We start from the raw sequence: 16,335 nt of genomic DNA, 5'->3' as shown, positions 1-16,335 counted from the left end.
ATTTTATATATATATGTTATATATAGCATATTTACAGCTATCTCAAACAAAAACAAAACCCTATAAACAGAGAAAGAATGGCTGAGAAGAAATGCATAAAAATCTATTAAGATGAGTCATTTTTAGTTTTCCAAAGTGCTTAATATAGTTGCATGATGCTTTGGGTAAAAACATATGAAATAATATTAAAAATTATTTTTAAGTTGTTGCTTTTGGACTAGATTTGCACTGAAGCTCAAAGGCTGCAGAAGTGAATGTTGTGCACATTTATTTTATTATTATGGTCAGAAAAGAAGACCAGAGGGAAGTAGGGTAGGCAACATCATATTGCAGTCTTGTCAGTTGTTGATAGGTGGTTCTATGGAAGGTTCAAAAAATGAGCTTGACTTTTCCTTTAGACTCACTGTCTAATATTTACAGTCCAGTTTCTCATCACTTTCCTGTGGTTCTAGCTCACCCTCCACCAGGGGAGCTAAGGCAACTGAAAGTCAAGATTCTAGTCAGTATAAGCTCAGTTCAGTGTGAATGATGGTCAAGATGAACCTGCAGAAAAACGAAGTCTGTCCTAAAACATGCTTTATTCTGTCTCTCCTTCACACCACGACCCTCAAACATCCCTCCCTCTCTCCTTTCATTCAACAAACTGTCTTTTCTCCTCCCATGACAATGTTATGCTAGACGCTAGGAACAGGAGTGGAGACTCCTTCTTGCCTTGAAAGAGTTCAGTCCAGGACCAGCAGTTGGCGTAATGGCTATGTCACTGGACTCCCACTTAGACTGTGGTTTGAGTCCCGGACCCGGTGGCTTAAACTCATGCCGGGAGGGATTGTGGTGCAACCATCCTCCTGGGGAGTGATTTCTCACTTTCTGTCTCTCTTTCCAGGGAGGAGTATCAACACTGGAGTTAGAGAGCCTCAAGGGCACTGCTAACTGTGCAAGGAGTCTGGGTCAATAGCTCAGAGGAGGTAGGGGGCATCTGATGGAGGGGTGGAACAAAAACAAACGTTTAACTGCTGAGAGGGAATGGGTTAAGGGCATTCCAAGCAGAGAAACAGCAGGTACAAAAGTAATTAGAAAGGCAATTAAGGGACCAGCAGTTAGCGTAGTGGCCGTCGCTGGACTCCCATGTAGTCAACCGCAGTTCGCGTCCTGGACCCAGTGGCTTAAAACTCACGCTGGGCGTGTGAGTTTTGGAGGAGAAGGGATTGTGGCGTGGCCATCCTCCCTCGGGGGGAATGACTTGCTTTCTGTCTGTCTCTGTCTTTCTGGTGAGCACATGTGCCCTATAGCAAAAACCTCTCTGGGAAAAAAAAGGCAATTAATAGAAGGAGAAAGCTGTGAAATTCACCAGCAAGGCTAGTATTGACTACGGTATGTTTAAAGAGAGGGAAGAGAAGATAGCATGCTGAGGCATTTGGCATTGGTCTTACAGGATAATAGTCAAAAGAAGTTTTAAAGCAGGGGAGACACATGTTCAGGTTTTATTTTGAGAAGATAACACTGGTAGCAGTGTGCAGGATGAGCTTAGTTGAGGGGTATAACGGGTGGCAGAGATACAAATGAGGAGGTGGCTGCAGTAGTCTGAGGAATGCTAACTAGGGTTTTCCAGGGCCTTGCAATGGAAAGGGAGAAGAGGAACCAGGTCGAAGAATTGTGGCTAGGGAGAAGGTAACAGCTCTGATTGGCCATGTGAATGGCTATGTCAATAACTAACATAGGAAATTTCAGAGAAATGGACTTGGAGGGCAATGAGGAAAGATATTCAACTCAGTTTGGGACAGACTGAGTAAAATCAGCCTAGGAACATTTAGACAATTAATTAGAGAAGTCTATTCCTTAGAAAAGTTTTAGACTAGAGAAATTGATCAGCAAGGTGACAGCACAGTAGAGGGATACTCTAGAAATGGATAAGGTTATGCTGGTGAACTAGAAGACAGAATTCACGGGAATAATAACGCTCCAAGACACTGCTGCTCAAAATTAGATCTGACAGAGTGATGCCTGAGGGTTTGTTGAAGCTGGAAACTGTGTGAATAGTGTTTTCTTTTCTGTGTCCATGTCTGACAAATACTCAATTCAAGTTGTTTTTATTGCTTTTGCTGAGTCTGGAAATACAGTGGTATGTGGTGAATGGGAGACTCTGGAATTGCAGAGTTGGGTTCCAGTCTCAGTTCTCTACTTAAAGATGAAGCAGTTACACCTCTCTGACCCTCTTTCCTGCACTGCAGAAGAGAGAGAATGACCTTTAACATTCATTTGAGTTGTGAGGTTTATAATATGATGACTGTCTGGTTGGTAATATAAAAGTCTGCAACTTCAGTCAGAGTATATTATATAAGCTAAATCAAAAGGCTTCTCTTGATAAGAGACATTACCTACAAACCGCAATCTTTAGGCCCTGACTAGCACACTTTAAACTGAAAATGGGTGCTCAATGTTTGAGTTGGCTCTTGTGCAGAGGAAGCTGGAATCCCATTAGGCCAACCAGGGTTTCAGTCTCAGCCCAGTGGCAACATGCTGTGTGCATGCATGTGTGCCTGTGTATGGAGAATTGGAAAAAAATAAAGGAGTGATCAGAACCCGTGGAGAGTTCTTAGGCATTTTCTCTTTCTCTCTCTTCCTCTCATCAGTATGTGCTCTATGGCATAAAGGGAAGAAAAAAAAAAAGCAAAAAAGCAGACTAGGAAAGTTCTAATTGACAGGGCATGTTTGTTTTTCTTTCCATTATGATTTTAAGAAATAAAAAAGGACTAGTATATAAAGCATATAAATGCTAGATGAGCTCAATCTCTTAGGTACACATTATTATTTTCACAGTCATCTAATTTAGAGTCAGTGGAACAAATCCAAGTAACAATTTTATTCTAGTCTACAGCACAATTTTTACATACACTTTAGTGGTTTCAACAGTGTTACTTTTGAGCAGACTTCAAATGAATCCACAAAAAGCTAATATATTAAAAATTAAATATACAGAGTAAAACAACAGGCATCCAGATGTTTAGAATCATGCAGATAGGGGTGGCATGGTGGGTGTTACCATTGGGTGCCTTGCCTACTTGAGAATTCACTAGCAAATACCAGTTCATATGTTCCCCATTGTCATGTAACTCACCAAAATCAGAGTTCTAGACATACACACATAAAGTAAACCTTCTTTTAAAGCCACATCAGTACAAAATTTCAAATATTCCTGTGGTCAAACCAACAATTTCATTGATCAAGCCCATTACAAGCAAAAGGGCAATATTGGCACCTGATCTAAGGGCAAGATTATTTCATTTATTAAACCACCAACCAGAAAGATTAAACAACAAAGCAATTAATATTTTAATCTTAATATAAGACACTAAAACAAACAAAAAAATCATACAAAAATACCACTCAACTGAGCCAGGATATAACCCATGGACTACACACATGAGTTCCTATCTGTCAAACAATGCTTTAAATATTTCTCTATGAAAACAAAACAAAACAAAAACAAACAAAACAACAACAGTATATTGGGAGATGCAGAGGAAAGGTAAGAATGTGAGTTTATGTATCTATTTCCGCAATTAAAATGTCTATCAAACTGATAATATAAAGCTAAGTGACAATGACTTAACCGTTGGGCACTAAACAGGCAATACAACTTATTCACTGTAATTCATACTGTTCTTCAGGAGTGTTCAGCAGATGATCAACCTAACAATACTATCCTACTCCAGATAGAACACTCATCTGTTGACAAAGGCCCTGAAGAAAACATGGCAAAGGCATAGAGAAAAGTTGGATCTTTTGAAAAAGTTAGTATCAAAATACGTTTCCATCACTGGTAAACCAAACTAGGTCAAGTATATGGCCCAAAGCAGCATTGAATTCAGAGTCAGAAGTTGGCAGAAAAGTTTGGAAAACTTCAGTTTTTAAAAATTGGCAATTTCCCCACTTAATACAACTATCCAAAGAGGTATAATGTTTGCTCACTTGTGGAATGTTGACTGCTTGCTGCAAAAGTTCACAACAGGAATGAGGAACCACAGATATGCACTTTGATGAAATATTTTTTTTAAAAATTTACAAAAAACTAAAGTTTCCATTTAAAAAATGACCATGTTATGCCAAGATGAAACATGGTAAAAGTAGTGTAAGTCCATGATTCTTTATACAGTGGATGGGAAAGTGATAGAAACCATTTTTTTTCTTAAAAAGGAAGATTTGCGATTGCACTGACTTTTACAACCTGACCTAGTAATTTAGAAAAATTATGTAGTAAAATCTGTAAAATTAAAATACAAAATCCTGGTTTGTAAACATCAATTGGCCAAGTTTTATCCAGAGTCCTTCATGATAGTGGAATGGAATGGATAATTAATTCACAACCTTAATTGTTTGCTGTGGGGGGCGGGGGGATATTCCAGAACACAGCTCTTACACTTTCACAGCAATTATATTCAAAAGATAAGAAGAAAGTCAGTGCAGTTGTCTTCTTTTTTTCCCCCTTGTGCAATTTTCAGCTCTTATCCCACTCCCAAGTGCTATAACTGAATAATACTGGTTTGGAGACTTAGTACAGATCTGTCATAAATGTCGCATAAAGTCTGTAGGACTTCGGTAAAGGTATTTCCAAATGGCATAGTAATGCACTGCAGCTGCCGTGGCCACAAACAGGTGCCAGATGGCATGGGCAAATGGAATGATGCCATCACTCTTGAAGAACACAACTCCCAAGCAATAAATTAAGCCTCCACAGGCAAGTTCATGAAGTCCATCGGTGTTATTCTGTCAACAGAGAAAAAAAATAAAAAGAATTTGATGTTACACTGATGTGACAAGTTACAGAGATAATTGCAATTCTCCCTAAGGCTTCTGATTTTCTAGACAATGAAGAAGCTCTGTTTGGACAGAATCCTTATCTGTACACATGAATCCATCATAAAAGCGGTGTCTCATACAATGACCTGGATTACCCTTTGGATTCACAGCCTTAATTCGGCCAAGTAATCACATTACACATCCCACACTAAAAACAGCACATTCTGCTCATTTATAGTATATTTAAGCAGACTGCAATCACAGCCAGACATGGAAGTTCATTGTAATGAAGCACAATTCTTGGTTTTTATCTTCCTCTTCAAAAGTTTTCTTCCCCACTAAGTCAGACCCAAGCTACTCCATTTATAGTTTACATTTCAGCCAGGGTTTTCACTTCCCCTTGTCTTCTTCACTGTTCTACACTGATTGCTTTTTTGAGACTTCCCCTTCTGGTGTGAGCTTATAGCTTCCTTATGACTGACAGGAAAATCATAGCCAGAAGTGATCTCTGAGATCACAGATCATATAATAATACAAGGTACGTCCTAACTTTCTAGATGTCTCCAGGCCTTGTTGTCTTTAAGCCTGAGCATTTCTTAACTTAGTGAGAAGTTAAGTCTTGTGTGTTTTAGGACAAAAGGGAGAATTTTTAGGCTAGTTTTGTCTTCAAAGACGGAGGCCCATGGCAAAACTAAATTGGCTTGTATAAATGAGGAGAGAGACTGGAAGCAAATACTTAGAAGCTGAGGAAGAAACAAGTCAGTTCCCTGGATCCCTGAGGACTAGGAATAGAAAGATTGCAGGTGGTACCGGGTGAGTGAAAACCTAAGCCAGGTCATGGCAGGGCCTTGGAAAGGGAGAAGAAGGGTGTGGGTTTCCTAAAGTTCTGGGTGCTGATGGCAGCAACCTTCTGAGTCTTAGAGCAGGTCCTTGTGGCTGAATCCAAGAAGAGCAAAGGGAAGTTTAATTCAACCACCTACTACGAATGGAACCTGAGGGCCTAGGCTAAAAGCAAAGGTAGACAATAGGTTACCTACCACAAGCTTACTTAGCTCGTGGGAGTATATAGAGGCAAATGTGAGAATCCAAGGCTAAGCATAAGAAAGATCAGTCCTATTTTCAAAGTTCACATAAGGGTCCATGGTTTTTGTAAGATCAAAAGATGAGAAAGAGGGCCAGTCCTGTGATGCAGAGGTAACACGCTGCTCAAGAGAAGCTGGATTCCCTCATTGCAATTGCAGTTTGAATCCCTGGCTTGGTCAGTCTAAAACATGCCAGGCACACATTCAGGTGCTCAGGATCTGTTGGCTGGAGGCTGGAAGAAGGGGATTGTGCTCGGATCCTGTGGAGGGTGCTTCCCCCCCCCGCCAATTATGACCAAAATCTTTGGCTGGTGCTCCTTTCTCTTTCACGTGCATGTGCTCTCACATGTGCATGCATGCACCTTATTATAAATAAAGGGAAAAAAAAGCTTTCAAAAATAAAGGAGCCAATCCAGACTGGGTCATACTCGATTTCTCCTTAATCTTGGTTAAAAAAAAGAAATCTACCAGATTCATTTCTATTTAAAAAGTTAAAACCAAGACAAAAATAAAATACCACAGACATGTGTTACTTTCTAATGGTTACGAGCAATTCATACCCATTACATTGTACAAATGCCGTGTATGTGTGTGTGTATGTGTGTGTGCATTACGAGTATTTTTCAGAGTTAAAGCTTTCATCAGATCCTTAAGGGAACAAGCAGTAAGAATCACTCATCTAATACAGCCTCCTTATTTTATTTTGGCGGTGAGGAGAGAGCCCAGAGAAATGAAGTGACTTACAAAGTCACATCCCTGCCGACTGCCCCAAAAGATATTATTCATTTTTAAAAATTTCTGCCAAAATGACCAAATCAAGTATACAGGTTGGTGTGACATAGACTCTCTTGATAGATAATTCTTCAGGACACTACAATTACCTCACTGACTTTCAAAGAACTAGAACACAACTAATTCTAAAACAAAATGTTTTCTTCATGATCAGTGTCATTATTATTGTTATGTGCCAGGAGCTGTTTGAAACACTTCCATGTATTTACTCATTTAATCTCCATAACAACCTGAGATCAGAAACTATTATTATCCCCTTTTATAGATGACAAAACTAAAATACAGGAAACACAGGGAGGTTAAGGAATTTGAGCAAGGCAACATGGTTTGCAAATGGCAGAATCAGGATTTGAACCAAAGCTGTCTGGTTTTGAACTTTTTTTTTTTTTTGGTGAGAGGAAGGAAATATTTAACTTTTTTTTTTTTTTTTTGGTCTGGTTCTTGAACTTTTTTGTTTTTGTTTTTTTTTTGGTGAGAAGAAGGAAATATTTAACTTTTTTTTTTTTTTTTTGAGAGATTTTTTTCTATAGTGCCCACACACTCGCCTGAGAGACAGAGAAACAGAAAGCGCCACACACTCGCCAGAGAGACAGAGAAACAGAAAGCGAGAAATCACCTCCGGGGGTGGGGATGGTCATGTCGCAATTCCTTTCCTCCATTCTCTCGTGATTTGGGGTTCGCACACACACTCACCTGGCATGAGTTTTAAGCCACTGGGTCTGGGACTTAAACTGCGGTCAACTATGTGCGAGTCCAGTGACATAGCCATTAGACTATCTGCTGGTCCCTAAAAATTCTTAATGATTAATTTACAGAGTGTAATGCCTAAGTGAGTTTTGAGAAATATACGCATATTCCTATCAAGATATACAAATATTCTAACATCCCAGAAAGTGCTTGGGTACCTCTTCCCAATCCTGGACACTCCTGGCCACCAGTAACCATTGCTTTTTTTCTTTTTCTTTTTTTTGGAGAGGTTTTTACTATAGGGTGTGTGCACTTGCCAGAAAGACAGAGAGAGACAGACAAAAAGTGAGAAATCCCCTCCCAGGGGGATGGCCACGCCGCAATCCCTTCTCCTCCATTCTCCTCTTGGGATCTTGGGCACGCATGCACACGCGCCTGGCGTGAGTTTAAGCCACTGGGTCTGGAACTCGAACCACGGTCGACTACGTGGGAGTCCAGCGACATAGACATTACGCTAACTGCTGGTCCCCCTTTGTTCTTTTTTTAAAGTTCCTTTTGTTGTTGTTTACAAGCCCTTGTGCTGAGGGTTGACTCTAAATAGATCACAGTGAAGGAGCTACTCTGCTTTCTACAAAAACTCCAATCCAAAAACAAGTTGTCTACAGATGGGTTAGCACCAGGTCTCCCCATGAAAGAACAGTGTGTGTTGGGCAAGGGAGCAGCCCCCTTTAGGGCCACATACCCTTGTTCTTATTCTAGCACCACAGACTATATCTTTCTGTTCCAGAACTCCACATAAATGGAATTTTGTGCACTGTATGTACATTTTTGTCTAGCTTCTTTTTGCTCATTTTAATGTTTTTTAGATTCATGTCTGTTAAAGTGTGATCTGTCATTCATTCCTCCTCCCTTCCCCCAATTTGCCAGAGGGCATGTGTGCTTGAGGAGACTGAGAGAAAGAGGAAAGAGAGGAAGTACACCCCATGGGTATGTTCATGCCGCAACCCCTCCTCCTCCATCTCACCCACCTTTCGGGATTCTGGGAATGCATACCCATGTGCCTTAGGTGTTTTGCAAGCTTCTGGGTCCAGGATTCAAACTGTGCAGTCAGCCACATGGGACCTAGTCACCTTAACTACCATACCATGGGCTGATCAGTATTCTGCTGATTTATTTTACATAATTTATTAATTCTTTCCATGTGGGGGCTATCAGGAATAAAATTAGTATTTACATTATTTTACAAGTCTTTTTATAGATGTATCTTTTACTTTCTGCTGGTTAATACCTATTGAGTCACGGGATAAATGTTTAGTTATTTTTGCTTTAGGGTGCATGCACTCACCAGAGAGAGATGGAGAAATCTGGGGGGATGACCACATCACAGTCCCTTCTCCTCCATTCTCCCCTTAGGATTTTGGGCATGCACACACACAGGCCTGTGTGATTTTCAAGCCATCAGGTCTGGGACTTGAAAAGTAGAGTTGGCCATGTGGGATCCAGCACCTTAACCTACTCAATACCTGCTGGCCCTATAGATTTAATTTAATTAGAAAATGCTAAACAGTTTCTGAAGTGGTTGTAACATTTTACACTACCCCAACAATAAATTAGGGCTCAAATTACTTCACATCCTTGCTAGTACTGGTGGGACAGGTCTTTTTAATTTTAACCATTCTGTAGCGTATGTAGTAGTAATTCACTGAGGTTTTAATTTTCATTTCTCTGATGATTAATAATGTCAAGTACTGGAGCCAGCAGGTGGTGAGGTAGTTAAGGGCACTAGACTCCACATGGCCAACTGCAGTTCAAATCCCGGACATGGAGGCTTGCTTTCTCTCTCTCTCTGGTCAAATTAAAATAAATAAATAAATAAAGTTAAATAAAATAATTCTTTAAAAAAAATAATGTCAAGTACTTCTTCAAAGGTTTATTGGATATTTGTGTATCTTTCCTTATGAAGTGTCAACTCTTCTACCTCTTTTTATAGAACTGTCTTTTCTATTATTGGTTTAGAGTATACACACACACACACATAGGGTATATATAGTTTATATATACATATATATATATGTGTGCATATATACATAAATATATATGAATATATATTCATATGACTATGTGTATGTATTCAGGATACATGTCTATCTAGTCTGTTATTGCACTGCTAACAGAAATACATAAGACTGGATCATTTATAAAGAAATAGAGGTTCATTGACTCACAATTCCAGTGGCTAGGAAGCTCAAAGGCATAGGCCTGGCATCAGGTTGGCCTACAATGACCGACAGAAACAAAGATGACAGGAGCAGCCTAGTTAAAGAGAGCTATGGGTAGCTCTCCCTTTTATAACAACACATTCTCACAAGAACTAACCCCTTCTTCCAAGAGGAAGAACTCAAACTCACTGAGTCTCCTGAGAAAGCATTAATCTATTTATGAGAGTGTTGTCTACAAGACCAATCACTATCTACTAGGCCTTACTACACCACATTGGGGGCCAAATTTAACAGCATGAACCTTTGGGTGACAAACCATTATCAAACCATAACAATGTCTTTTGTCAGATACACATTAGAGAAAGCAGTATTTTCTCCTAGTCTCTGACTTGTCTATTCATTTTCTTAAGTGACTTTTGGTGAGCAGAACTTTAGTTTTGAAGTATTTATTCTTTTCTTTTCGGTGCTTTCGGTGACCTAAGAAATCTTTGCCTATCCCCAAACTGTGCTGATACACAATGACTGATTTTTAAAGTGCTGTACCAGCCTACATCCTAGCATAAACCTAACTTGATTTTGATGCAAATATTTGGCTAAAGTTTTTTCTGTTGTGTGAGGAGTACTCTGTCCTTACAATGCCTTTTTTGATTTTGATTAGCAGGGTAATACTGGTCTCATAAAATGAACTGGGAAATATTCCTTCTACTCTACTTTCTGAAATTGTGCAGAAATGGTATTATTTCTACCTTAAATATCTGATGGATCTGGGCTTGAGCTTTTCTTGCAGGAAGGCCTCGATTATGGATTTAATTTCCTTAATAGGCTCTCTAGATCTTTTGTTTATGTGATCTTTTATTTATGAGATTGCGTCTCTCAAGAAATTTGTCCATTTCATCTAAGTTGTTATATTTATTGACATAAAGTTGTTCCTAATATCTATTCCCTTATTAACCTTTTAATACTTGTAAAAATTTATAGTGATATTCCCTACTTTATTTCTGAAACATATTTTATGTTTCTCTATTTCTTGATCAGTCTAGCTAAGTTTTACTAATTGTAACCTTTCAAAGAAAATTTTGGTTTTGTTGACTTTCTCTATTGTTTCTTCATTTTCTATTTATTGATATCCATTCTTTGTTTCTTAATTGCTTTTTGGGGGGTTAATTTGCTCTTTCTTTCTAGCTTAAAATGGAAGCTTAGATCTTTGATTTTAAAACTTTCTTCTTCTCTAATTGTGTTAGAGTTCTTCAGTGAAGCATGTGTGTTTGTGTTTAAAGAATTGGCTCGTGTGGGACCAGCAGTTGGCATAATGGCTATGTTGCTGGACTCCCATGTAGTTGGCCGTGGTTCGAGTTCCGGACCTGATGGCTTAAACTCATGCTGGGCACATGTGTGTGCCCAAGATCCCGAGAGGAGAATGGAGAAGGGATTGCAGCGCAGCCATCCCCCTGGGGGGTGGGGGTGATTTCTCACTTTCTATCTCTCTGTGTCTTTCTGGCGAGCACACGCACCCTATAGCAAAAACCTCTCAAAAAAAAAAATACATCTAATGAGAAACATTTATCTATTAATATGAGTTTGTTGAATTTTGTGTATTTCTTTTGTTACATTTTGGCAATATCATAGTTTATTCTTCTGACTTAAATTAGCGTATGATTATCATTCCAGTTTCGGAAGACTATTTCTTCTATCTATATATAGCTATCAATTATTACATCTAATCTTTTGATATATGAAATATCTAGAAAAATGTTCATAATTAGTTGATAGTGGTTGTAACTCATGGGTGATTTAGCATGACTTTTTAACACTTTTACTCCTTTACACTTAGATATTTAAATAATGAAAACGTATCATTTTAACAAAAAAAGGCATTTTTATTTTTATAAAAATGGAGCAGGTAGAATAAATATCTAAATAATGCACATGGACATAATATATATATATATATATATACTTTATGTTTTAACTCTTGCAGTGTAATTTTGAATTCATAGCATAGAAATAATTGTAATTACATCATGATATTCTTGTTTAGTTAATAATACTGGAAATGACTTATTATTTCAGCATTTACTATGTTCCAGGCATACAGTATGTATTACACATACTTCTGTACATAAATGCATACTTATATAACATATAACTATAATTTCTATATATTCATACATACTATATATTAGTATATACTATACATATATAACTACTTTTCATGCAAAACTGTTTAGTTAAGTATTCTGGAAGGAAACTACATCCTTAGTTAAGAAGTTTTACCTAACTCACAGCTTTAGTACATATTAGGACCAAATTTAAACCATGCTCTAAAATCTGCACTCCAACCACTATGCCATGCTTCTTATTACCTATGTGTCATGAAATGTATCTTATCTTGTTGTCCTATCTAAAGAATACAAAAAAAAATGAATGTAACCTAAAACAGATTTTCTTTAATTTTTCACAATTAAATAAAAACAACAAAGGAGAAACTTAGTGAATACAACAGCTATAAAGAAAAGGATCTTTATGGTCTTGATTGAAACTCTTAGAAGTTCTGCTGTCATATACCTGCTTAATTTGCGTCTTTACCTCTCCTACATCAGATACAGTGAGCCTACAAAGTAAAACCTTGAGAATTCCAGTTGGTTCAGAAAGTTCATAAAAGGAATACAAAGGAATGCTGAATTTTGCCATCCACCAAAATGCCTTGTGCTTACCAATAAGACAAGGAAGAACCAATGGAAAAGTGAAGAATTGGTATCTTGGGAAACAAGTGTGGGATAGTCTTCATATACTAACAGTGCCTAATTTTCTTCTTAAATTCAGCAAGATTATCTTCACAAGCCCCAGCCCCTCCATACCTGTGACAGAGGGGCCTCCTCTAAAGGTGCCCACTGTCCCTGAGAGCTTACTTAGGCACCACGTTAGGGACATGTCATAGATGATGTGCTCCTTACAACTCTGCTAGAAACCACTAGGTCAGCTAATAAGCCACACTGCTGAGATTCATTCTTGAGATCTGTTTAAACTCCAAATCCTATGCTATATGTCTTCCCAAAGTACTTCAATGAAGGGAAGGATGAATCGGCCTTCAACAGCAATGCTTACAGGAAATGTGTAGAATAAAAACAAAAATAAGCTTCTAGCTGAGTGATGAATATTATGATTGTCTTTGGGTCACAGATACAAAGTATCATAACAGCTTGGCACAGTTTCTCAGCTTTGTTTTCTGGAATTTCTGAAGCAATATCAGATCAAGGCCTAACTAAGTGATGTGTGCCTCAAGCATGAAGTTAGACCAGGCAGAAATGTATACAGACTCTTCACGAGGCACAATTTCTTTCACCCTGATATAGCATAAAGGATTTATGACCAAAGCCATAGTCAGAGAACTAACAAAAATAGGAACTGTTTATGAGGCAGTTCATGAATATTCATTCTAATCACTGTACAGTAATCAATTAGTAGTATGCACAGCAAGAACAATATGAAATCTGAGGCTACAGATTGCAGAGCTGAATAAATCATCATCCTAAAATGATACAACTAAAGATAACACATATTCCTTTCTTGGCAAAAATACATTTCATGTCCCATAGTAGAATATATACATGAAAATAAGTATACAAAAGGCAACATTTAGACTTTAGTGTCTATTGCTAAAAATATAGGTCATGAAAAGTATTACACTATTTGATTATACAGTTTTGATTGCTTATATTACTTAAGACTGAAAGATAAATAAAAGTGTGAGTTTATCAAATTTCCTAATGTTTTACACAATACAGTAGGTTTTTTAAAATAATATATGATACTGCACTGATTATATTACTAAAAAAAGGGTTTCATGAATTTTCTGCTTATTTAATTAGATTACCATTCATAATAGCAAATGATATAATATGCTTGGTAGTTTAAATAATCAGTACGATGCTTTGATTAGTTGTTGCCAAAAAAACAAAATGTCAACCAAGATCAATAGCTTCAGAAAGCAAACTAAAGCAGAACTATCAAATAAGTAGACTAAAGTAATTAGTGAGTCTAATTTAAAATGATTGCTGATTTAAAGTTGGCTACGATCAATGTCAGACAGCGGCTATAGGAGGAGAAGGGATTGCAGCGTGACCATCCCCCCTGGGGGATGATTTCTCGCTTTCTGTCTCTATGTCTCTGTCTGTCTGGCGAGCGCACGTGCCCTACAGTGAAAATCTCTCCAAAAAAAAAAAAAAGTACTTCTTCAAAGGTTTATTGGATATTTGTGTATCTTTCCTTATGAAGTGTCAACTCTTCTACCGCTTTTTATAGAACTGTCTTTTCTATTATTGGTTTAGAGTATACACACACACACACATAGGGTATATATAGTTTATATATACATATATATGTGTGTGCATATATACATAAATATATATGAATATATATTCATATGACTATGTGTATGTATTCAGGATACATGTCTATCTAGTCTGTTATTGCACTGCTAACAGAAATACCTAAGACTGGATCATTTATAAAGAAATAGAGGTTCATTGACTCACAATTCCAGTGGCTAGGAAGCTCAAAGGCATAGGCCTGGCATCAGGTTGGCCTACAATGACCGACAGAAACAAAGATGACAGGAGCAGCCTAGTTAAAGAGAGCTATGGGTAGCTCTCCCTTTTATAACAACACATTCTCACAAGAACTAACCCCTTCTTCCAAGAGGAAGAACTCAAACTCACTGAGTCTCCTGAGAAAGCATTAATCTATTTATGAGAGTGTTGTCTACAAGACCAATCACTATCTACTAGGCCTTACTACACCACATTGGGGGCCAAATTTAACAGCATGAACCTTTGGGTGACAAACCATTATCAAACCATAACAATGTCTTTTGTCAGATACACATTAGAGAAAGCAGTATTTTCTCCTAGTCTCTGACTTGTCTATTCATTTTCTTAAGTGACTTTTGGTGAGCAGAACTTTAGTTTTGAAGTATTTATTCTTTTCTTTTATGGTCGGTGCTTTCTGTGACCTAAGAAATCTTTGCCTATCCCCAAACTGTGCTGATACACAATGACTGATTTTTAAAGTGCTGTACCAGCCTACATCCTAGCATAAACCTAACTTGATTTTGATGCAAATATTTGGCTAAAGTTTTTTCTGTTGTGTGAGGAGTACTCTGTCCTTACAATGCCTTTTTTGATTTTGATTAGCAGGGTAATACTGGTCTCATAAAATGAACTGGGAAATATTCCTTCTACTCTACTTTCTGAAATTGTGCAGAAATGGTATTATTTCTACCTTAAATATCTGATGGATCTGGGCTTGAGCTTTTCTTGCAGGAAGGCCTCGATTATGGATTTAATTTCCTTAATAGGCTCTCTAGATCTTTTGTTTATGTGATCTTTTATTTATGAGATTGCGTCTCTCAAGAAATTTGTCCATTTCATCTAAGTTGTTATATTTATTGACATAAAGTTGTTCCTAATATCTATTCCCTTATTAACCTTTTAATACTTGTAAAAATTTATAGTGATATTCCCTACTTTATTTCTGAAACATATTTTATGTTTCTCTATTTCTTGATCAGTCTAGCTAAGTTTTACTAATTGTAACCTTTCAAAGAAAATTTTGGTTTTGTTGACTTTCTCTATTGTTTCTTCATTTTCTATTTATTGATATCCATTCTTTGTTTCTTAATTGCTTTTTGGGGGGTTAATTTGCTCTTTCTTTCTAGCTTAAAATGGAAGCTTAGATCTTTGATTTTAAAACTTTCTTCTTCTCTAATTGTGTTAGAGTTCTTCAGTGAAGCATGTGTGTTTGTGTTTAAAGAATTGGCTCATGTGGGGCCAGCAGTTGGCATAATGGCTATGTTGCTGGACTCCCATGTAGTTGGCCGTGGTTCGAGTTCCGGACCTGATGGCTTAAACTCATGCTGGGCACATGTGTGTGCCCAAGATCCCGAGAGGAGAATGGAGAAGGGATTGCAGCGCAGCCATCCCCCTGGGGGGTGGGGGTGATTTCTCACTTTCTATCTCTCTGTGTCTTTCTGGCGAGCACACGCACCCTATAGCAAAAACCTCTCAAAAAAAAAAAAAAAAAAAAAAAAAAAAAAAAAAAAAAGAAGAAGAAGAATTGGCTCATGCTAGTATGAGGGCAGCAAGTAAAAATTCTCAAGGTAGCCTAGGCTGAAGTCCTAGGGAAAGGCAGAGGTTACAGTTTAAACCCAAACCTAGTCTAGACTCAGAATCCTTTCTTTAATTAAGCCAATATACAGTGTATTCTGGATGGAAAATCACATTTTGTATGCTGTGAATGTATGTAAAATACATAAGTTTATATATTAAAAAAAAGAAAAAGAAATGAAAGAAATATCAAATGAAACTGACTGACGGTAATAAAGTAGAGGCCTTTTTCTCCTAAAGCCAACCAAAAAATAAAGACATACAAAAAAGAGAGGACCAATATTCAACCTACCTAGGCCATCTCATCTACAGACTATGAGAAATGACTTTAAGAAATATAAAAATAGTAGAAACTAAAAGACTGGAAGATATAAAAGCATGAAGAACAATTGCAGATACTAGAGGCAGTATGGGGGGAAGGTAAAAAATGGGGGAGGGTGAGAGGGAGGAAATCAAGGGGAAAAAGAAAGAAGCACAACATTTAAGGGACACAAAAATTAAAAATTATCTGTCGGGACCAGCAGTTAGCGAAATGGCTATGTCGCTGGACTCCCATGTAGTCGACCGCGATTCAAGTCCTGGACCCGGCGGCGT

At 37.7% G+C, this 16,335-nt stretch overlaps 1 protein-coding gene across 3 annotated transcripts in view; it reads right to left on the bottom strand.

Moving 5' to 3' along the window:
• Positions 1-2,832: 2,832 nt before the first annotated feature.
• MMD (monocyte to macrophage differentiation associated) overlaps positions 2,833-16,335 on the bottom strand; it is a 38,319-nt gene continuing 24,816 nt past the window's right edge. For 2 of the 3 annotated variants that reach the window (XM_006154673.2, XM_006154674.2), the window contains one exon: positions 2,833-4,764. In XM_006154673.2, the coding sequence (XP_006154735.1) occupies positions 4,564-4,764 (201 nt within the window). In that variant the 3' untranslated portion in view covers positions 2,833-4,563. The remainder of the gene's footprint in view (positions 4,765-16,335) is intronic. The other variant, XR_003550414.1, reaches the window with a different exon arrangement.

Source organism: Tupaia chinensis, unplaced genomic scaffold, assembly GCF_000334495.1.
Source record: "Tupaia chinensis unplaced genomic scaffold, TupChi_1.0 Scaffold000416_1, whole genome shotgun sequence".
NCBI lineage: Eukaryota > Metazoa > Chordata > Mammalia > Scandentia > Tupaiidae > Tupaia > Tupaia belangeri.
The sequence above is the reverse complement of the archived record's forward strand: the minus strand, read 5'-3'. Positions and strand labels throughout refer to the sequence as shown.